Source organism: Scyliorhinus torazame, chromosome 5, assembly GCF_047496885.1.
Source record: "Scyliorhinus torazame isolate Kashiwa2021f chromosome 5, sScyTor2.1, whole genome shotgun sequence".
In the NCBI taxonomy this organism is placed as follows: Eukaryota; Metazoa; Chordata; class Chondrichthyes; order Carcharhiniformes; family Scyliorhinidae; genus Scyliorhinus; species Scyliorhinus torazame.
Window position 1 is genome coordinate 153,840,456 of NC_092711.1, and position 24,070 is coordinate 153,864,525.

Consider the following 24,070-nt stretch of genomic DNA (forward strand, 5'->3'; position numbering starts at 1 on the left):
CTGTTTTTAGAAACTCTTACCCTCTTTCCCCACTCACCATTTTAACCTGTTAACTGGTTGTTCAATTGATCTGGCATTTCATCTCGAGGCTCTGGTCGCTCAAATATCCTGCTCCAAATTAATTCTGCAATGTGTTGCTTGGATTTATGTTGGCAATATCTCTTGTTCCGCTTTGTGCCCATTTTCCACCATTTTTTCTGTTACACTGTTGCACTCATTGTTTAAAAAATGATTTTAAAAAATAACAATTTATTAAAAATCTGTCCACCTCATCCGTGAATATATTCAATGACCCCCACACCCCACTGGTCCCTGTGGAAGGGGCTGGTTTAGCACACTGGGCTAAATCGCTGGCTTTTAAAGCAGACCAAGGCAGGCCAGCAGCATGGTTCGATTCCCGTACCAGCCTCCTCGAACAGGAGCTGGAATGTGGCGACTAGGGGCTTTTCACAGAAACTTCATTTGAAGCCTACTTGTGACAATAAGCGATTTTCATTTCATTCATTTTCATTTTATTTTCAAGAGAAATCCAGAGACTAATAACCCTCTTGAGGGAAGAGATGACTGGAAATATATAACATAGCTACAGCACAATATTACACAACTGGAAATAATAATAAATGTACTTTATAACAGAACCATAAATAATATATCTAATCTGTACCATATAACAACACAAGACATATCTCTGTCCGATATTAATTTACTGTCCCCTTAAATGTCAGCCATCTCCTGGGGAAAGCAGCCCTTTAATTGTGAACATTGGGAAAGAGACCATCCTTTTAGCCAAACAAATAAATGTGTCAAGCTGAGGGAGCAAAGGATGTCAATGTGTTTAAGAGAGAGAGACCTGGGCCAAGCTTTCCAGCGTCTGCACCCTCCCTCGATTCACATCCTTTCCCTCCAGAATGAGAAAATAAATGGAAAGGGGGAGAAAATAAGGTGTTTTACTCACAGATGTTTGAGAAAGGAGGGAGGTTTCAGTCTGTGTGAGGCCCCAGTTTTGCTCATTGTCCAGCTTCCGCATTCAGACAACGGGGGAGCTGATTGGATGGTGGAAGAGAGTCCTTCCGGTTCACCAACTCTTCCCATTGGTCAACAACCTGCCGGTGCATGCATAGGAATGCACGGTGACGTCTCAGGGTTCCAGTGCGCATGATCGGCGCACAGACACAGCAGCTCCGCCCCACTCATTGTTCCCCCTCCTCGAGACAAGGTGTCCAGGCAACTGTCTGACAGCTCCTGCCAGAGCGAGAAGCCTCTCGGTGATTTTCCCTCCCCCGGCCCGGGACTGCGCATGTGCGAGGGAAAACCCACTCCCTGACCATCATGCTGAGGTATCGACCAATGGGAATCGTTAGGACCGGAAGGACTCTAGTCCTCCATCCATTCAGCGCGGGCTTTCTGCGAATTGAGATTGAGCTTCACACCGACTGAAACTTCCTCCTGTCTCCAACATCTGGGAGTAAAACACTTTCTTTTCTCCCCCTTTCCATTTCTTTTCTCATTCTGACCTTCAATTGGTCACTTACAGCAACTGAAGGGAAAGGAAGTGAATCCAGGGAGGGTGGAGACTCTGGAAAGTTTGGCCCAGATCTCTCTCTGTAACATCAGAATTAGGACCAGGAGTAGGCCATCTGGCCCCTCGAGCCTGCTCCGCCATTCAATGAGATCATGGCTGATCCTTGGACTCAGCTCCACTCTCCGGCCCATACACCATATCCCCAAATCCCTTTATTCTTTAGAAAGGCATCTTATCTTTTTCTTAAAAACGTTTAAAGAAGGAGCCTCAACTGCTTCACTGGGCAAGGAATTCCAGAGATTCACAACCCTTTGGGTGAAGAAGTTCCTCCTACACTCCATCCTAAATCTACCTCCCCTTATTTTGAGGCTATGCCCCCTAGTTCTGCTTTCCCCGACCAGTGGAAACAACCTGCCCGCATCTATCCTATCTATTCCCTTCATAATTTTATATGTCTCAATAAGATCCCCCCGCATCCTTCTAAACTCCAATGAGTACAGTCCCAGTCTACTCAACCTCTCGTCATAATCTAATCCCCTCAACTCTGGGATCAACCTAGTGAATCTCCTCTGCACTCCCTCCAGTGCCAATATGTCCTTTCTCAGGTAAGGAGACCAAAACTGAACACAATACTCCAGATGCGGCCTCACCAACACCCTTTACAATTGCAGCATAACCTCACTAGTCTTCAACTCCATCCCTCTAGCAATGAAAGACAAAACTCAATTAGCCTTCTTAATCACCTGTTGCACCTGCACACCAACTTTTTGCGACTCATGCACCAGCACACCCAGGTCCCTCTGCACAGCAGCATGTTTTAACATCTTACCGTTTAAATAATAATCCATTCTGCTGTTATTCCTTCCAAAATGGATAGCCTCACACTTGGCAACATTGAATTCCATCTGCCAGACCCTGGCCCATTGACCTAACCTATCCAAATCCTTCTGCAGACTTCCGGTATCCTCTGCACTTTTTGCTTTACCACTCATCTTAGTGTCATCTGCAAACTTTGACACATTGCACTTGATCCCCAACTCCAAATTGTCTATGTAAATTGTGAACAACTGCGGGCCCAACACTGATCCTTGAGGGACCCCACTAGTTACAGGTTGCCAACCAGAGAAACACCCATTTATCCCCACTCTCTGCTTTCTGTTAGTTAACCAATCCTCTACCCATGCTACCACTTTACCCTCAATGCCATGCATCTTTAGTTTATGCAGCAACCTTTTGTGTGGCACCTTGTCAAAAGCTTTCTGGAAATCCAGATATACCACATCCATTGGCTCCCCGTTATGACCTGCACTGGTAACGGCTTCAAAAAATTCTACCAAATTAGTCAGACACGACCTACCCTTTGTGAACCCATGCTGCGTCTGCCCAATGGGACAATTTCCCTCCAGGTGCCCCGCTATTTCCTCCTTAATGATAGATTCCAGCATTTTCCCTACAACCGAAGTTAAGCTTACCGGCCTATAATTACCCGCTTTCTGCCGACCTCCTTTTTTAAACAGTGGTGTCACGTTTGCTACTTTCCAATCCTCTGGGACCACCCCAGAGTCTAGTGAATTTTTATAAAGTATCACTAGTGCGTTTACAATTTCCCTAGCCATCTCTTTTAACACTCTGGGATGCATCCCATCAGGGCCAGGAGACTTGTCTACCTTTAGCCCCATTAGCTTGCCCAATACTGCCTCCTTAGTGATTACAATCATCTCAAGGTCCTCACCTATCATATCCTTATTTCCATCAGTCACTGGCATGTTATTTGTGTCCTCCACTGTGAAGACTGACCCAAAAAACCTGTTCAGCTCCTCAGCCATTTCCCCGTCTCCTATTATTAAATCTCCCTTCTCATCTTCCAAAGGACCAATATTTACCTTAGCCACTCTTTTTTGTCTTATATATTTGTAGAAGCTTTTACTATCTGCTTTTATGTTCTGAGCCAGTTTACTTTCATAGTCTACCTTACTCTTCTTTATGGCTTTTTTAGTAGCTTTCTGTTGTTCCCTAAAGACTTCCCAGTCCTCTAGTCTCCCACTAATTTTTGCCACTTTGTATGTTTTTTCCTTCAATTTGATACTCTCCCTCACCTCCTTAGACAGCCACGGTCGATTTTTCCCCTTTCTACCGTCTTTCTTTTTTGTCGGTATGAACCTTTTCTGAACACTGTGAAAGATCGCTCGGAAGGTTCTCCACTGTTCCTCAACTGCTTCACCATGAAGTCTTTGCTCCCAGTCTACCTTAGCTAGTTCTTCTCTCATCCCATTGTAATCGCCTTTGTTTAAGCACAAAACACTAGTGTTTGATTTTACATTGTCATTCTCCAACTGTATTTTAAATTCCACCATATTGTGGTCACTCCTTCCAAGAGGATCCCGAACTATGAGATCATTAATCAATCCTGCCTCATTACACAGGACCAGATCTAGGACCGCTTGTTCCCTTGTAGGTTCCATTACATACTGTTCCAGGAAATTATCCCGGGCACATTCTATAAACTCCTCCTCAAGGCTGCCTTTACCAACCTGGTTAAACCAATCGATATGCAGATTAAAATGTCCCATGATAACCGCTGTACCATTTCTACATGCATCCGTTATTTCTTTGCTTATTGCCTGCCCTACCATCCTGTTACTATTTGGTGGCCTATAGAATCCTATCAGTTACCTTTTCGCCTTACTATTCCTAACACATTGACACCCTTTGCTCCATCAGCTTGTCACATTTATTTGTCTGGCTAAAAGAATGGTCTCTTTTATAATGTCCACTATCCCCTGACGCTCTCAGTCCATCGCCAATGGTTCTTTTGCCAGGACAAACAGCAGCAGGAGAGTGGGCACCCCCGCCTACTCCCCCAGTGCAGCCTGAAATAATCTGAACTCACCGGTTCGTCCGTAAAATGCCACCGCTGCCTAGTATAACAACCAGACCGAGTCCACAAAACCTGCCCAAATCCAAACCGCCCCAGGACCTCCGACAAATAGTCCCACTCCACTCGATCAAAGGTTTTCTCTGCATCCATTGCGACCACCACCTCTACCTCTCGTCCCTCTGGAGGTATCATGATCACTAGCCTCCTGATGTGGACCGCCAGATGTCTTCCCTTCACAAACCTGTCTCGTCCTCCCCTATCACCCCGGGACACAATCCTCTATTCTCGAGGCCAAGATTTTAGCCAACATTTAGCAGGGAGATCGGTCTATGTTCCAGGGACAGGATCTCTAAAGGGACAGGATCTCTGTTCTGTTCCAGGGACAGGGTCTCTCTGATTAAAGGGACAGGATCTCTGTTCTATTCCAGGGACTGGGTCTCTCTCTGATTAAAGGGACAGGATCTCTGTTCTGTTCCAGCAACAGGGTCTCGCTCTGATTAAAGGGACAGGATCTCTGTTCTGGTGATGGTATGGCCAGGGGGGGCCACAGACCCGGCTATGTATTTCGTGGAGGCCGGGAGCTTTTTGTGGCGTGGCTGCCAACCCCTCACCGGTCGCAGCATCGGTGAGGGGGCTGCACCGATTGTTTCCATGTAAAATGCCACAGATCCTCCGCACTTAGCCTCGGAATTGGAGAATTTGGCCCAGGATCTCTCACTGATTAAAGAGACAGGGGCTGGGATTCTCTGCTTGCCGACAGCGATTTTGTAATCAGCGATCAGGCAGAGAATTCCTTTTTCCGACTGAATCGGGGGTGGCGGCGGTTTTTGGACGCTCCGCCCCCTCCAAAACGGCAACATCGAGGAGTAGCCGCATGCCATTGGGACGGCCTCAGGATGTTAGCTGAAGGCCCTCCCCTGATGCTCCGCCCCCGATGGGTCGAGTGACCGACCACGCAGTTGACGTGTGGGCCCAGCCGTGCGACAACCTGCGTGGCGGCTGCGCACTGTGTCCAGCAGCTCCACAGTCAGCAGGAGGTGGGGGGGGGGGGGCCTTGCTGCTGGCCGGGGCGGGGGGGGTGGGGGCTTCAGCGAGGGGAGGTCCAGGGAGGCACTATCTGGCAGATCAGGTCCGCGCGTAGCCGACATGTTGTACAGCGCGACTGCTGCAGGTCGTCGCCATGCGCATGTGCGGCCACGGACCCGGCAATTCATTTTGTGGAGGCCGTGCGTTTTACGTGGCGCGGCTGCGAGCCCCTCACCGGTCAGAGGATCGGTGCTGGGACCTCGCCCATTTTTCCCACGTAAAACGCCAGATTCTCCAGACAGGCCCAAAATCGGAGTATGTTTCAATTCTCTGAATAACTTGCACAGAAAAAGGTAAGATGAAATAAAGAGGTTGGTTTATTTTTACACACACGGGGGCGAGAGGGGTTTCCCAACACCCACCCACTTTTGCATTCGTACAATAAACGGGGGATTATGGAAAAAGGAAGAGGGTTCCGGGAATGACCATAATAAAATACAAGTCATGGTTTTCCATGTGTCCAGAATCCGAAGTCTAATGGAATGTTCCTTCAGAGGGAGGTTCACTGTTACGGGAGATCCGTCTTTCCAGCAGTGAGACTTCTACGATGGGGGAAGACACAGAGAGTGAGTCGGTCTGGGAGGAACAAGAGCCAATGTTTCTGCCATTTGCAGGTTTTTTAATTTATATTTTTATTGATGTTTTTCCCTTTTAACAAATATCCAACAAAAGCTCAGGATTGGTACAGCACAGCAGAAATGTCTCAGCAATACAGAAGTACAGGAGAGGACAGGAGGACGACAATACAGATGAATCAGTATAATCATTAAGCTTGGTGCATCCGTGTGTACCAATGGATATCCTGGAGAACAAGGGAGAAGAAGAAAAAGCCATGAAAACATGGTGAAACGGTGCACACCTTCTCACGTAGCGAGTGCTCGCATCGCCCACCAGAATCCAGGATAAGATCACCGTGCCAGGTTCAGGCGGGTGTCAGAACACATCTCCCCCAGCTCCAGTCACACCAGAGGCATCAATAACACATCCTTATGTCCCCTTCTCGGGTACAAGACCTGTCTATACCTTTGCAGGAACCAGTCAACAATTTTTTTTTTTACCCCAAAATAACAGACATAAATTTCAGGAAAAAATCAACAAGGACACTCAGACCCACAGAACAATCATCATTCAACACAATTACACAGAGAAGACCAGCAAATATTCATACAATTGGTTGAAATTCTAATTGATGCAGCTTCCAAGAGACTAACAATAACAGGATTTTAAAAAGTACTACCAAAAGCAGAGGATCTCAGGATAACAGGGACCAAGATACAGCCCTGAGCACACGGTCCCCTGACGTACGCCCCTCACCACAAGCCTCATTCGAAACCTCACTCAGCTTCTCAGGACACCCCGGCCAAGAAGGAACCTCCCAAGCAAAAGGGGGCAACAGGAAAGTGACCACAGTACAAGACCTGGCCCGGCCCTGTACCCCCTCGTACACAGGAGTCAGGCAAGCAAGGATAGTCACACTGTGCCAGGACTCACTACACACCCAACCTCACTCCTCTCTCACCACATCCGAGGGCAGCGCACACAAGAAGATTCACGTCGTCCTCCACCAAGGAGATTCCACCCACAAGGAGAGGAAAATTCGTCAAGACCATTATTTTCAACTGTATTAATCTTAGACATTTTAGTAATTCATTAGTGTAGTGTTAGTAATAAATAACTATGTTTATGAAACAAAGTCTAATGTTCTTTATTCACACTACAATATCAAGATTCAACATCAGCCCAATGAAAGAACATTGCACCGTGCACCGTCACAAAAAGGATACTCGGGGCAGAGCTGCGTAGCCTCATTGGCATCAAAACACTGCCACCCCACGGGAGACCCTGCTTCAACAAGGAGGGCATTCAGGAAGTCACTATATAATCCCATTTGGAGCAGGGTGCCTATCTCTCCCCTCAGCCTCATCCTCAGACCCAATGAGGGCTCAAACATCAATGATCCACAACACTCAAACTCTCACTCAAACCCTCCAACCCACAGGTTACTACCTCCCCAGTGGAACCTATCCCGAGAGGATTGATTGATGATTTGATTGATTTGTTTTATTGTTACGTGCACTGAGGTACAGGGACAAGTATTGTTCTGCGTACAGTCCATACAAATCGTTCCATACATGAAAAACAAAACATAGGACATAGATAAATACACAATGTAAATACATAGACACAGGCATCGGGTGAAGCATACGGAGCGCAGTACTACTCAGTGGAGAAGGTGTGTGAAGAGATCAGTTCAGTCCAGAAGAGAGTTATTCAGGAGTCTGGTGACAGCGGGGAAGAAGCTGTTTTTGATCTGTTAGTGCGTGTTCTCAGACTTTTGTATCTCACTGCCCAATAGAAGAGGTTGGAAAAGAGAATAACCAGGGTGGGAGAGGTCTTTGATTATGCTGCCCGCTTTCCCAAGGCAGCGGGAGGTGTAGACAGAGTCAATGGATGGGAGGCGGGTTCGCGTGATGGACTGGGGTGTGTTCACGGCTCTCTCTAGTTTCTAATGGTCTTACCCCGAGCAGTTGCCAGACCAGGCTGTGGAGGAGCAGCAGAGGAGGAGCAGACCAGGGGCCTCCAAAGGGGACAATTCAGGAAGGGAAACTCACTCCACCACCCAACAGACCCTCCGCCCAAGCCAATAAACAGAGTTACTCCTGCCCTGCCCGATCAAGTGACCACTGCCACTCCCAGGCAGCCAAGAGAGTATTGAAGAAGACAAGTGGAACAAGGATTAACTGACCACACCCAGTTCTTCGTGCTCACTAGTCCCCTTGGTTCTCTCGTGTTTTGGGGACGATTTCTGTATCTTCCTCCGTGAAGACAGATACACATGGTTTAGTTTCTCTGACATTTCCTTACTCCCCATTATAAACACTCCTGTCTCTGCCTGGAATGGACCCACATTGGTCTTTGCTAATCTTTTTCTTTTCACGTTCTCAAAGGAGCTTTTCAAGTCGGCATTTATGTTTCTCGTCAGTTTGATCCTATATTCTATTTTCTCTTTATCAGTTTCTTGGTCCTCCTTTGCTGAATTCTAAATCAATCACCAATCCACAGGCGTACGGTTATTTTGGCCTCTTTATGAGCCTCTTCCTTTGATCTAATGGAATCTTTAAATTTTCTCGTTAGCCACAGTTGCATCACTTTTCCTGTGGCTGTTTGTTCCTTAAAGGAGTCTACATTTGATGTCAACATGTAATAATACTTTAAAAATTAGTGATTGCCTGTCTATTGTCATACCTTTTGTTGTAATGTCCCAATCTACCACAGCACAACTTGCCTTTCAAATCTCGACAGTTTTCTTTGTGAAAAACACGTGGATAAATTAAACAAAGGAACCATGTAACCACCATAGCCCATCTTCATGGCAACGTGGCATGCTTTCAGAGGTTCCAAACAGAAATGGGAACTAAATATCTTCCAACCACTGTTGCTATATTTACTTGCTATAAATATGGCAGCTAATAAGGTTGCCCTTCTTAATCTAGATATGAATAGGATATGCTTTCAGAGTCGCCAGGTATCAAATGATACCGCCACAAGGTTCAACCGGATATCGATCAATGACCCAAACAACCAGTTAGTTCGTTCAAGATCAATAATACTTTATTTACACACAAGATTAACTTACACATGCAACATAAACACAAGCTAAATTACACCTATCACTATGACAACCTGTACTTAACTTCAGGCACCCGGCTTAGGTCAGAGGAACAGTGGCCTTTGTTCAAATCTGCATCTGCTGGGTCTGGAGAAGTAACTGTGGTTCAGCTCGGCTCATCTGTCTGGTAGCGAGCGTTGAACTTGAACTTGCTTCTGGTCGTGGTGCTGCAGATGGAGTCAGTCATTGCCGGAGCGCCAGGTCCAAAAGAGACCGAACACATGGCAGTGTCTCTCTTTATCCTTGGGGGGTTTCGCACTCTTTTGGGCGGTCCTTAGGTTTGGACCCAATAATTCGGCAGACTTCGATCACTGTATTCGATTGGAGCCAATAAAGGGGCGGGTGCCTTGATGGCTGGGCGTGTCCTGAGCGGTCATTGACCGTGGCTGTTTATGCTTCCTGAGTAAAGGGAGTGGCGCCGATGTGTCTGGAATTGTATCGGATACCCGAGTACCAGTTCCTTTGTCTTAGGGAAATGGGTCATTAGCTTGCAAATCGGCCGGGGGTTTCGATCCTGTCTGGTTCTGTTCACAAATATACATTTAGGCTCTGAGCCTGCCTGAATCTTACATTGGCTATATTTCCCTTGAGGCTTTGCAAATGTCCATGTTTCTTTGTAAATGCCCATCCCAGATGGCTACACCACCAAACACCCTTTCGCTCTGTGATCCTCGTGAAAGTTGAAGCCAGGAATTCACAACATGGCTCAATGATCATCAGCCCACTGGAGGCAAATTTGTGAGACCAACCAGTCCAGCAGGAAGAAACCCTCCGCCCATCCCTATTGATCAACTGACAGAATTAACAAAATGCAGTCCTGGATGCAATTGAGAGCAGAACAGCGGAATCCAACCCCCGTAATCAGTTGTGAACTTGGTGTGTGAGCATGTGCGATGAAACACAAAATCCTCCCAAGCTGAGGGCAGGTGAACGGCCTCTCCCCAGTGAGAACTCGGCGGTGTCTCCATAGTTGGGATGGATCACTGAATATCTCACCTACTCAGAGCAGGTGAACGGCCTCTCCCCAGTGTGAACTCGCTGGTGTGTCCGCAGGGTGGGTAACCGAGAGAATCCCTTCCCACACTGAGAGCAGGTGAATGGCCTCTCCCCAGTGTGGACTCGCTGGTGGCTCCGCAGGTGGGATAACTGAGTGAAGCCCTTCCCACACTGAGAGCAGGTGAACGGCTTCTCCCCAGTGTGAACTCGCTCATGTCTCTGCAGGCTGGATAACTGAGTGAATCCCTTCCCACACTGAGAGCAGGTGAACGGCCTCTCCCCAGTGTGAACGCGCTGGTGAGTCTGCAGAATGGATAACCAAGTGAATCTCTTCCCACACTGAGAGCAGATGAACGGCCTCTCCCCAGTGTGAACACGCTGGTGTCTCTGCAGGTCAGAGAATTGAGTGAATCCTTTTCCACACTGAGAGCAGGTGAATGGCCTTTCCCCAGTGTGAATGCGCCGATGAATTTCCATCACAGATGGTGCTGTGAATCCCTTCCCACAGTCCTCACATTTCCATGGTTTCTCCATGTTTTGGGTCCCCTTGTGTCTGTCCAGTTCGGACAATCAGTTGAGGCGTCGTCCACACACAGAACACGTGTATGGTCTCTGTCCGCTGTGAATGATGTGATGTTTTTTCAGGCTGTGTAACTGGTTAAAGCTCTTTCCACAGTCAGTGCTCTGGAACACTCTCACTCGTGTGTTTTTCCAGTCTCTTGGAAAAATGTTTGCCTCATCTGTCAACTTCAAAATGTTTTGAAGTTGACAGATGAGGCAAACATTTCTCCTTTAGATTCGAAGGCCAATGATATTCAGGTTCCAAGGAATTGAGGGACTGTCAGATCCAGACGACATGTATTAGGTTTCTGTCTGTAATTTGTCCTCTTCGAATCTCCTGTTAAAACAATTTACAAAAGACATCACTGTCAGTACAGGATAGAAATTCAGAACAAACAATTCTAGTTTCTCTGGAACTTTCTTTTCTCTTGCATTCCGCAACATCTGTAAATATCCATCCCACACACTCTCCCTCAATTCACTGTATCTAATATTCACCCACCCAATTCTCCTGAAGGTGCTGATTCAGGCTGATTGACAGATCCATGCTCACTGCTTCCTGTCCTGGACACAGGGACCATAACACATCGGAGCTGCAGTCAGCCATTCGAACCTGCTCAACCATTCAATGAGAGCATTGTCCGATCTACCTCAGCACCATTTTCCAACACTATCCCCCATATCCCTCGATAACTTCACCCCCTTGAAACGTTAGCAATCTCAGTCTTGAAAATACTTGATGACCGAGGTTCCACAGTCCTCTGGGGTAGAGAATTCCAAATGCTGACAGGGGGAGTGAGGGGAAGCTGTGTTTGGTGGTGGAATCTTGCTGGAGTTGGCAGAACTGGCGGAGGATGATTTCTTCAATGCGGAGGCTGGTGGGGTGAAAAGTGAGGGCAGTGGGAATTCTATCCTGGTTCTGGGAGAGAGGAGCGAGGGGGAGGGCAGAGGTGTGGGAGATGGGTCGGACACGGTTGAGAGCCCCGTCGACCACAGTGGGTGGGAAGCCACGGTTAAGGAAGAATGAAGACATGTCAGCAGCACCGTTTTGGAAAGTGGCATCATCGGAACAGATACGACGGAGGTGTAGGAACTGAGGGAATGGGTTGGAGCCCTTACAGGACGTGGGGTGTGAAGTGCTGGAGTCGACGTAGCCGTGGGAGTCGGTAGGTTTGTAATGGATATTAGTGCACAGTCTACCTCAGAAATTGAAATAGAAAGGTCAAGGAAGGAAAGGGAAGTGTTGGAGACAGACCATGTGGAGGTGATAGAGGGGTGCAAACCGAAGCAAAATGAATATATTTTTCCAGGCTTTGCAGAACACCTCCAGTCCATCCGCAAGCAGTTCCCAGACCTTCCTGCCGCTTGCCATTTCAACTCACTGCCCTGCTCTCAATCCACACGTCCGTCCTTGGCCTGCTGCAATGTTCAGGTGAAGCCCAGCGCAAACTGGAGGAACAGCACCTCATCTTCTGATTAGGCATGTTACACCCTTCCGGACTTAACATTGAGTTCAACAACCTCAGACTCTCCACCACATTTACCCCATTTTTATCTATCAATTTATTTTTGTTTTTATTTCTTCCTTTGATCGTTTTTTCCCTCCCCATTATTCTCCTCCCCTCCCCCATTCAAATTATTTCAAGTTGCCCTTTACACACTGCTCACCTTTATTCTGCCATTCACACATTCTAACCTTTTTATGTACCACTATCAGCCCTTCTTAGCCTTAATTACCACCCTTTGCATTCCTTTTATCTTCTGTTCTCGACATCTTTGTCTATATCTCCACCTATTGCTGGCCCTATTCCAGCCCCACCGCTCCATTCCACCCCTCCCCCACTACAGTACAAATCTGACCCCATTTCCAGTTCTCTCTAACTGTCACAAAGAGTCATCCAGACTCGAAACATTAGTTCCCTTTTCTCTCCACAGATGCTGTCAAACCTTCTGAGATTGTCCAGTATTTTCTGTTTTTGTTTAAGATTCCAGCATCCACAGTAATTTGTTTTCATAATAATATATCTAAACTGTGCCATGTAAAACCACTAGACATATCTCTGTCCGACATTTATTTACTGTTCCTTTAAATTTTAGCCAACTCTAATAATAATAATCTTTATTGTCACAAGTAGGCTTACATTAACACTGCAATGAAATTATTGTGAAAAGCCCTGAGTCGCCACATTCCGGCGTCTGTTATAGAATTTACAGTGCAGAAGGAGGCCATTCGGCCCATCGAGTCTGCACCGGCTCTTGGAAAGAGCACCCTACCCAAGGCCACACCTCCACCCTATCCCCATAACCCAGTAACCCCACCCAACACTAAGGGCAGTTTTGGACACGAAGGACAATTTAGCATTACCAATCCACCTAACTTGCACATCGTCGGATTGTGGGAGGAAACCGGAGCACCCGGAGGAAACCAATGCATACATGGGGAGAACGTGCAGAATCTGCACAGACAGTGACCCAAGCCGGGAATCGAACCTGGGACCCTGGAGCTGTGAAGCAATTGTGCCAACCACTATGCTACCATGCTGTTCGGGTACACAGAGGGAAAATTCAGAATGTCCAAATTACCAGACAGTACGTCTTTCGGGACTTGTGGGAGGAAACCGGAGCACCTGCAGGAAACCCGCATTGACACAGGGAGAACTTTGGGGAAACCAACCCTTTTAATTGTTAACATTAGGAAAGAAACCACCCTTTTAGCCAAACAAATAAATGTGTCAAGCTGAGGGAGCAAAAGATGTCAATGTCTTTGAGAGAGAGAGAGAGAGAGAGACCTGGGCCAAGCTTTGCAGAGTCTGCACCCTCCCCGGATTCACTTCCTTTCCCTTCTGTTGCTGCAAGTGACCAATTGAAGGTCAGAATGAGAAAAGAAATGGAAAGGGGGAGAAAAGAAAGTGTTTTACTCACAGATGTTGGAGACAGGAAGAGGTTTCAGCCCGTGTCATGGTCAATCATCATTAACACAACATCTGCCTTCTGATTGGCTGGAAGACCATAGTCCTTCCGGTCCTCCCACTTTCCCATTGGACAACACCTTAGCAGGAAGGTCAGAGGGCGGGCTTTCCTCCACACATGCGCAGCTTCCCCTCACCCTTGGACATGCGCAGTACCTGATCACCCGCCCGTGCGGCGGATAGAGTGGGTTCCCCAGCGCGGGGGATTGTGGGAGCTACGGCCAACACTGTCCAAACTCCTGGGATGACAAGTGGAGGAGGCTTGGGCGGTTGTGTGCGAGCTTGGTGTCCGCCGCCGGGCCGATTCGAAAGGCAGGCCGCCTCTGGGAGCTTCCTGGATGGGGTGGAACAGCAACTCGGTGCCCATCGCTCCTGGTCCCCGAGGGAAGGGGAGAAGACCGGTTTCGGAGTACTGCGACCACTCGTGTTTCAAGTCAGCGTTTGAGCTGCGGAGACGCTGCTTCGGACTGCGAGGTTTGCTGTCGGCGGTTTTGAGTTTGCCCAATGGAGGACGAAGGAATGGAGGAAGGATGGCAGCTGGATAGGCTGCTGGAAGCGGCGGGTCGGGACCGGGAGTGGATGCCCGACGGGCGGCCTGCAGCCCGGGGTGGGTTGCTGCCGTTCCTGGGGTCTCCGAGGGTTCGGTCCCCTTGGACGCCCTGTGGGCGGTTGGGACTTTCTCTGGGACTTTCTTCCCCATTGTCGACTGTTGCCAACATTGGAGCGACTCTGGCCGCTGCCATTGGAGGACTTTGAGGACATGTTGTTCCTTGTGAAATTTCGGCTGGAGCGCCGGGGTCATGATGTGGAACGTGTAAATTGATGGATTCTTTTTTATGGACTTTTCTATGAGTACTAAGGGATTTGTTTTCTTGTTTTCTTTGTTTTTCGTTTTCTTTGTCAGCCTAGGACATACAACTCATTTTGGTTTACTCTGAAATATTATTTAGTGTTGGTGGTGGAATGCTAATTGGTGGGAAACTGCTCTCCCTCCGAATGGTCCCGTGCCTACGGGCGGGGTCCAGGAGGGGGGAACCCTCTCTCCTCCGCCGCGCCCGGGTCTGGCTCTCCGGTGGTCTGTGCTCTTCGCGAGGAGGGGCCTTTCCTCCGGAGTGTCGGCTGCAGGGCAGGGTGGACAGGGGTGGGTGAGCAGGGATTAGTGTTCGGTGATTGATTCTATCCTGTTAAATCTTTTCTGGGGTGAATTGAGGCCTGGTGATTGGGTTTGATATGATACTGTTAAAATGTATCGAGGCCCTGTGGGTAATATTTGTTTCCGAAGCAGCCGTATTGTATCGGGGCCTTGTGCCTCGCGACTGCTTGTCTTATGTGTTTAGAGGTCGTCACCTTGAAATGTACTCGTGTCTTGTGGATTTTATTTTTGGTTTTTGTTTCATCTCTTTTGGAGTGGTCGTATGGTTCCGAGGCCTTGTGCCTCGCGACTGCTTGTTTTATGTGTTCAGAGGCCGTTACCTCGAAATGTACTCGTGTCTTGTGGTTTTTTGTTCCTTTTTTCTTTGGAATGGTCGTTGGGTTTCGAGGCCTTGTGCCTCACGACTGTTCATGTTATGTGACTGTTCGATTGTTACTTGAACTATGCGTAGGGCCTGTGCCTTGTGGCTGGTTGTGATAAGTGACTGGCTAATTGGTATCTGGAAACGTATTTCGGCCCTGTGCCTTGCAGCTGTTTGTGTTCAATGACTGTTACAACGTTATTGTGAAATGTAATTGGGCCTTGCAGCTGTTTTGTGTTAAGCGACTGTTTAATCGTCAATTTGAAGTGTGTTTAATCGTCAATTTGAAGTGTAATGAGGCCTGGAGCCTTGTAAATTGGTTTCTGTAATAATTGTGACGACAATAAAAGAGTTACTCACAGATGTTGGAGACAGGAGGAAGTTTTACCTTCACTTCCCCTGTGACATCACAATGGAGCCCTGCCTGAATCAGCCAATAGGAATTACTCTATTCCGCGGAGTCGTCACTGGGTTCCAGTGCGCAGACGTGGGAGCCCCGCCCGTTCAACCCCCTCCCTCCACACCTCCTCGAGACAAGTTTCCAGGCAACCGGCTGACGGCTCCGACCAGAGCTGGAAGCCGCTCGGTGATCTCCCCCCTGCCTGAGACTGCGCATGTCTAAAGGAGAGTGGAAGCTGCGCATGTACAGAGGAGCTCACCTCCTGACCTTCCTGCTGAGGCATTGACCAATGGGAAGAGTTGTACTACCGGAAGGACTCTGGTCCTCCAGCCAATCAGAGCGCGGGGTTTGTGTGACTGAGCTTCACTCCGGCGGAAACTTCCTCCTGGGCTTTCATCAAACAAACCTCCAGACGCCGCTGGTTCTCCAGCATTCTGCAACTTACATCAGCAGTGACAGAAATGATCACCCCCCCCGGCCTGAGCTTTACACGTCTGGAGGGGGAAATACCAGGGGCCGAGTTAACGGAAGAACTCAAACTCTTCCTGAAAATGTGCAGTGAATGAAGTATCTCTGATCAGGGAGGCATCAAACCTCCACTTTCTCGTCCTGGGGGTGAGCCCTCCAGCAGATCCTCCTGAAAAACCGGGGGGGATGGGCCGCATTTATGATGTTCCCTGTGGTGCAAGCGGACACCAGTCCGTCCTCGGCACGAAGAAGTCGGCGATTCTAGTCTGACATTGCCGTGGGACTGGAAAGAAGGTAAAATCTCCACCCCTCGGGTGCAAATTTCCCCAAATATCCACATAACCCACCTCCTCACAAGCCGAGACCAACGCCCTAGCTTGCAGCGTGGGGGATTTCCTGGTAACCGGGAGCTTATCTACCAGAGGATATTTGTGGCCGTTGAAGTCACCAACCACAAAAGAGTTAGTCGAAGCTAACAGCAAAGTCCACAAACGCCTTCGAGTTGAACTCCGGGGAGTCATTCGGGCATCCATAAACATTCATTATTGAAACTACATCTCCATTCACCGAACTTCTAATGATCACATATCTATCTCCTTTGTCCTTGGTGCAGGTTTCAACCTTAAAAGGGATATTTTTATTAATAAGGATTGCTACACCCCTGCTACTTGATGACAAAGAGGCAAAGAAAATCCTTCGCAACCAATCCAGCCTCAATTTAAAGTGTTCCTCATCATAGAATCCCTACAGTGCAGAAGGATGCCTTTCAGCCCACCAATTCTGCATCTGCCTTTGAAAGAGCACCCTACCTAGGCCCAAGCCTCCACCCGATCACTGTCACCCAGTAACCCTAGCTAACCTATTTGAACACTGAGGGGCTTTTTTGCATGGCCAATTCACCTAACCTGCACATCTTTGCCCTGTGTGAGGAAACCGGAGAACCCAGAGAAAACCCACCTAGACACGAGGAGAAGGTGCAAACTCCACCCATGCAGTCACTCGAGGCCTGAATTGAACTTGTGTCCCTGGCGCTGTAAGGCACCTGCGCTCACCACTGTGCCACATTGCCGCACCAAATGAGTTTAAGCGAGATGAGTTTCCTGCAATAAAGCTATGCTCCCCGAACAGGCGCCGGAATGTGGCGACTAGGGGCTTTTCACAGTAACTTCATTTGAAGCCTACTTGTGACAATAAGCGATTTTCATTCATTCATGTCGACTTTCTCCTTACGAAAGGAGAGGATCTTTTTCCTTCTGATAGGGTGATGGATGCCCCCCGTACTTTCCCTGAGAAAATTTGAAGATTAACTGTCGCCATTAGTTAGGCGACAGAGAGAACAGGAACAGATCTTCATACCACAATCAGGCATATGCCATTACCCCCTCGTCCAACTCACTTTACACCAGAGGAACCAAAGTATCCCCAAACTGCTCCTTTCACGGATAAAAGCCCCGTCTGTACCAGAGTAGGATAAAGTCAACAACCTATCAACCCTCCCATAATAACAAAAATACAAAAGAATCACGACCACAATAGATCCAAGGGGACTTTCCTCAATATGACTGAGGACCTGGAGGGTTAACCCCACTGCCAGACTATCGTTACCCTCGGGATACATCTACCATAACTGAGATAAGATAATATGAGTCCCTGTAACACTCGAGGGAGGAGAAGAAGACATTCAATTGGCCCTCACAGAATAACAACTCCCTTCAACAGGATAAAAGATAGCAAATTCAGACAACAACACCATGATAGGGAAAGAGTCCGGATTAGAGCCTGAGTTAGTCCGAGCTGCAAACCATCCCTCCAAATCCTTGCCCTTCATGGATTTAATGAAGGCCAAGGCAGTAGTCGGATTATCAAAAGACTTGACCCGAGTTGTCAGACTCAATTTTCAGGGTCTCAGGATAAAGCGACATAATTCACTCCCGCAGCCTTGCGTTCCCTTCAAACTTCATCGAAGCCTCGATGCTTCGTTTGTGTGGCTGCCGAAAAGTCCTGGAAGAAGGAAATCCTCACTCCCTCATGGAGCCGGGTCCCACCTCACCTTACCCGTCTTCAGGACCTTCTGCCGATCTTTCAAGCTGTGGAAGTGAAGGTTTACAGGCCTGGGATGAAAACTATCCCTCGGTCTCAAAGACAGGATCCAATGCCCTTTCTAATTTGAAACACCCAGGCTTCACATCCAGCTTGAGAAAATGTGGCAGCCGGTCCTCGAAGAACCTAATCGGAACCTTACCCTCCACACCTTCTGGCAGGCCAACGACTCGGATGTTTTTTCTCTGACCCTCGGTTCTCCAAGACCTCCAGGGGAAGCACGGTAGCATAGTGGTTAGCACAATTGCTTCACAGCTCCAGGATCCCAAGTTCGATTCCCGGCTTGAGTCACTGTCTGTGCGGAGTCTGCACGTTCTCCCCTTGTGTGCGTGGGTTTCCTCCGGGTGCTCCGGTTTCCTCCCACAGTCCAAAGATGCGCAGGTTAGGTGGATTGGCCATGCTAAATTGCCTTTAGTGTCCAAAATTGCCCTTTGTGTCGGATGGGGTTACTGGGTTATGGGGCTAGGGTGGAGGTGTGGGCTTGGATAGGGTGCTCTTTCCAAGAGCCGGTGCAGACTTGATGGGCCGAATGGCCTCGTTCTGCACTGTAAATTCTATGATCTATGACCTCCCCCACTCCACTCAGCCGGTTCTCCAAGGATTTAAATCTTGCCTCCCCCGAGGAGGCATCTTGCTCAACATTCAGGAATCTCTCCTTGGGATCGTCGATCCTTTCTTTGGTGTTTTACAGCTTGGCCTCATAAGGTCACAGATATTGAGTCAGCACATTCAGCCTCTGGTCAGTAACACGGATAAATTTGCTGACATAGATCGGCCAATGATCCAACAAAATAGACAAGCAGGCTCGATGGGCCGAATGGGTGACTACAGGTCCGATTAGTTATGATCTCTGTGACCAGGACAGGAAGCAGTGAGCATGGATCTGTCAATCAGCCTGAACCAGCACCTTCAGGAGAATTGGGAGGGTGAATATTAGATAATGTTAGAATATTAGAGTGAGAATGGAGGGAGAGTGTGTGGGATGGAGATTTACAGCTTTTGGGGAATGAGAGAGGAAAGAATGTTCTCTAGGAACTAGAATTGTCTGTTCTGAATTTCTATTCTGTACTGACAATGATGTCTTTTGTAAATTGTTTTGCAGGATATTAGAAGAGGAGGAATTACAAACAGAACTCTCAAACTTTACGTCTCAATCTGACTGAGTCTTTCAATTCGTTGGAACTGAGTTTCACCGGAGTTTAAATCTAGAAGGAGAAATATTTGTCTGTTCTGTCGGCTTCAAATTATTTTAAACATCAGTGTGACTGGAAAAGCACCGAGACACACACACCCGAGTGAGAGTGTTTCAGGGCACTGACTGGAAAGAGCTTTAACCAGTTACACAGCCAGAAAAAACATCACACCATTCACAGCGGGGAGAGACCGTACACATGTTCTGTGTGGACGAGGCTTGAAGTAAAAGACTCACCACTATTCTTAGAATTCCCCCTATACCAAAAAGGGACAATAAGACATTCTAAATGGTGAACAGGGATTCTCACTCCCTGACTCCTATGCAGACTTAGGTGGGTGCTATTCAGGTCAAACTGTATTTTCAAGTTATCCCCCGGTATAACCCATATCTTCATTGGAGAATTTTATCTACTTACCACTTTGTAGCATCGATCCTGGATCCCGCGTTGCTAAGTAAGTAAAGTAGACTTTATAATAACCACTGTTTCAGGTTAACACTTTTCAGTTATTTTATATATTTTTTCTTTTAAAAGATGCAATCACTGTATTTACAGAAAAGTAAAAAGATCTTGCTTCTGGATTCTCCTGGTTGGTTGAAAAGACCTTCAGGTCCACCTTGACAATCTCTCTTCTTTAGCTTTTGATCTTCCTCAGATGGATTAGCTGTTCCGCTCGGTTGCTATGCTCTATCCTTCCCATGGCCGAGCTATGAGAGCTGATTCTCTCTTCTTTAGCTGTTGGTCTTCCTCAGATGGATTCGCTGTTCTGCTCGGTTGCTATGTTCTATTCTTTCCATGACCGAGCTATGAGAGCTGGCTCTGCTGGCTATCCCCTTTTTTAGGGTTTATATTCTCTTCCAGCAGTTATTAAGTTGATATGACATTATCATAAAGTAACTTTATTTTACTCGTGATTGAACAAGGTACCTTTAATCTGAATTATTTCTAACATGACTATGTATTCATATTCAGCATGACTTCAGCTCATCGAACTCTGATTCCATTGTTTCCTTTGTGATGTTCAAAAGTACTTTGATCCCAGAGGGGTGTTACATCTAGTTTCTGTCATTTCTAAAGGTGCTTTTTGCCCCCAGCTCAGAACTCTGACTCCAATTTGGGGCTAACCTGTGTTCCCGTGGACACGTTGGGTCCAGCTTCCCATATTCACCTGGCGTCAGCAGAATTTCACACCTAAACATTTGTCACCCAATTCAACTGAAAATCCTAGCAATTCTTTTTTTGCTGCTTACTAAAATAATTAACTTCAAAGAAGGTGCGAAATATTGCTTTTTTCCATATAACTAAAAGTTCAATCTGCTGTGACTTAAAAGACATACATCAGTTTTGCAGCTTGAATAGTCACAAGCTGTTTTCTTAACGCCTGTTTGATAAAGGCTATCTGCATTTCAAAACTTTCTTTTGCAGCAGCTGTTAACCCTTCATGGAATTTTTCCCTACATTCTCTCATGTACCTTATCCAGGTATTGCCAGACTTCCATGTTTCAAATGACATATTTTCCCATTTTTCTTTTACAGGCTTCAACTGATCGTCAAACCTGGGGAGACACGAAGAGACCCAAAACATGGAGAAACGGTGGAAATGTAGGGACTGTGGGAAGGGATTTATGGCTCCATCTCAGCTGGACATTCATCGTCGCATTCACACTGGGGAGAGGCCATTTACCTGCTCTGTGTGTGGGAAGGGATTCACTGTGTTATGCACCCTGCAGAGACACCAGCGAGTTCACGCTGCGGAGAGGCCGTTCACCTGCTCTCATTGTGAGAAGGGATTCACTACTTTATCCGACCTGCAGAAACACCAGCGAGTCCACACTGGGGAGAAGCCGTTCACCTGCTCTCAGTGTGAGGAGGGATTCGCTCAGTTATCCGCCCTGCAGTCACACCGGCGAGTTCACACTGGAGAGAGGTCATTCACCTGCTCTCAGTGTGAGAAGGGATTCTGTAAGTTATCCTATCTGCAGAGACATCAGCGAGTTCACACTGGGGAGAGGCCGTTCACCTGCTCTCAGTGTGGGAAGGGATTCACTCGGTTATCCAGCCTGCAGATACATCAGCGAGTTCACACTGGGGAGAAGCCATTCACCTGCTCTCAGTGTAAGAAGGGATTCGCTGTGTTACCCCAACTCCAGAGACACCAGCGTGTTCACACTGTGGAGAGGCCATTCACCTGCTCTCAGTGTGAGAAGGGATTCACTGTGTTATCCAGCCTGCAGACACACCAGCAAATTCACACTGGGGTGAAGCCATTCATTTGCTCTCAGTGTGGGAAGGGATTCACTCAGTTTTCCAACCTGCGGATACATCAGCGACTTCACACTGGGGAGAAGCTGTTCACCTGCTCTCAGTGTGAGAAGGGATTCGCTACTTCATCGAACCTGCGGACATACCAGCAAGTTCACATTGAGGAGAGGCCGTTCATCTGCTCACAGTGTAAGAAGGGATTCAGTACTTTACTGAGCCTGCGGACACACCAGCGACTTCACACTGGGGATAGGCCATTCACCTGCTCTCAGTGTGAGAAGGGATTCACGACTTCATCTAATCTGCAGATACACCAGCGAGTTCACACCGGGGAGAAGCCGTTCACCTGCTCTCAGTGTGAGAAGGGATTCACTCAATCATCCGTCCTGCGGATACATCAGCGAGTTCACACTGGGGAGAAGCCATTCATTTGCTCTCAGTGTGAGAAGGGATTCACTACTTCATCGAACCTGCGGACACACCAGCGAATTCACACTGGGGAGAGGCACTTTACTTGCTCTCAGTGTGGAAAGGGATTCGCTCGGTTATCCCACCTGCAGACACACCAGCGAGTTCACACGGGGGGAAGGCGTTAACCTGCTCTTAGTGAGAGAAGGGATTCAGATATCCATACACCCTGTAGGAACACGAGCAAGCTCACACCTGGAAGAGGCAATTCACCTACTCTGAGCAGGGGCGACATTCAATGAACCGTCCCAACTACGGAGACACCAGCGAGTTAATTCTGGGGAGAGACCATTCATCTGCTGTCAATGTGGGGAGGGGTTTTGTGATTCATCACACCTGTTGTGATTCCAACAAGTTCACAATAAATTACAGATGTTGGCTCTGTTGTTATTGTTTCTGCTCTCACTGACATCCAGGACTGCATTTTGTTCATTCTGACATCTGGTGAATGGTGATGATTGGAGGGTTTCTTTCTGCTGGACTGGCCGGTCTAACACCTCTGCCTCCGGTGGGCTGACCATTTTTGAGCCTCATTGTGATGATCTGATTCCAAGTTTGACGAGGAGCACAGAATGAAAAGGTGTTTGCAGGTTGGAAGATATTTAGTTCCCAAAGCTGCCATGAAGATGGGCTATGGTGGCTACATGGTTCTTTTGTCTAATTTATCTGGGTGTTTCTCGCAGAAGGAAACTGTCATGGTATGAGGGGCAAATTGTCTGTGGTAGATTGGGAAATTACAATAAATATATCACTGAAAGTGGCAACGCGGGTGGATAAGGAGCTAAGAAGGCAGACGGCATGCTTGTCTTCATTGGTCGGGGCATTGAGTATAAAAATTGGCAAGTCATGCTGCAGCTGTACAGAACCTTAGTTAGGCCACACGTGGAATATTGCCGACAATTCTGGTCACCATATTACCAAAAGGATGTGGAGGCTTTGGAGAGCGTACAGAGGAGGTTTACCAGGATGTTGCCTGGCCTGGAGGGTATTAGCTATGAGGAGAGGTTGGATAAACTCGGATTGTTTTCACTCCAGCGACGGAGCTTGAGGGACGACCTGATAAAAGTTTACAAAATTGAGTGGCATGGACAGAGTGGATAGTCAGAAGCTTTTACCCAGGTTGGAAAAGTCAATTACCAGGTGACAGGTTTAAGGTGCGAGGGGCAAAGTTTAGAGGAGATGTGCGAGGACATTTTTTTACACAGAGGGTGGTGAGTGCCTGGAACTCGCTGCCGGAGGAGGTGGTGGAAGCAGGTACGATAGTGACGTTTAAGAGGCACCTTGACGAATACATGAATCGGATGGGAATAGACGGATACAGACCCTGGAAGCACAGAAGGTTTTAGTTTAGACAGACATCATGATCCGAGTAGGCTTGGTGGGCCGAAGGGCCTGTTCCTGTGCTGCACTGTCCTTTGTTCTTTGTTGTTCTTTGTATGACGATAGACAATAGACCGGCAACCACTCGCATTTTATTTACATAAAATATAGATTCCTTTCAGAAGCAAAAATGAAGTTACTGTGGCTAACAAGAAAAGTTAAAGATTCCATTAGATAAATGGAGGAGACTCATAAAGTGGCCAAAATAGTAGTGAGCCTGAGGATTGGGAACTTGTTTTAGAATTCAGCAAAGGAGGACCAAGAAACTGATAAAGAGAAAATAGAATATGAGAGCAAACTGGGGAGAACTGGAAAAGATCCTATAGGAATGTGAAAAGGAAAAGATTAGCAAAGACCAATGTGGGTCCATTCCAGGCAGAGACAGGAGAGTTTATAATGGGGAATAAGGAAATGGCAGAGAAACTAAACAATGTGTGTCTGTCTTCACAGAGGAAGATACAGAAATCGTCCCAAAAACACGAGAGCACCAAGGGACCTGTGAGCACGAGGAACTGCAAGAGATTAGTATTAGTGAAAAAGTAGTACTGGAGTAAATAATGGGAGTGAAAGTTAATAAATCCCCAAAAGCTGATGCTCCACATC

The 24,070-nt window shown here is 47.5% G+C and overlaps 1 protein-coding gene and 1 long non-coding RNA gene across 3 annotated transcripts; one reads left to right on the top strand and one right to left on the bottom strand.

The window, feature by feature from the left end:
• Positions 1-9,076: 9,076 nt before the first annotated feature.
• LOC140420141 (uncharacterized) lies at positions 9,077-15,887 on the bottom strand. The gene is made up of 2 exons (XR_011946198.1): positions 15,557-15,887; positions 9,077-11,050 (listed from the first exon to the last, which is right to left on the bottom strand). It is a non-coding gene; the product is annotated as an uncharacterized lncRNA (long non-coding RNA).
• Positions 15,888-16,000: 113 nt separating this feature from the next.
• Positions 16,001-22,473, top strand: LOC140420118 (uncharacterized). Of its 2 annotated transcripts, none has more exons than XM_072504135.1 (3): positions 16,001-16,358; positions 19,267-19,690; positions 20,894-22,473. In XM_072504135.1, the coding sequence occupies exon 3, from the start codon at positions 20,941-20,943 to the stop codon at positions 22,213-22,215; it is 1,275 nt and encodes a 424-aa protein (XP_072360236.1). In that variant the 5' UTR covers positions 16,001-16,358; positions 19,267-19,690; positions 20,894-20,940; the 3' UTR covers positions 22,216-22,473. The 2 variants fall into 2 exon arrangements, with proteins under 2 accessions (XP_072360236.1, XP_072360235.1); XM_072504134.1 differs by having other exon boundaries at positions 16,002-16,358; positions 19,267-19,811.
• The last annotated feature ends 1,597 nt before the right edge of the window (positions 22,474-24,070 follow it).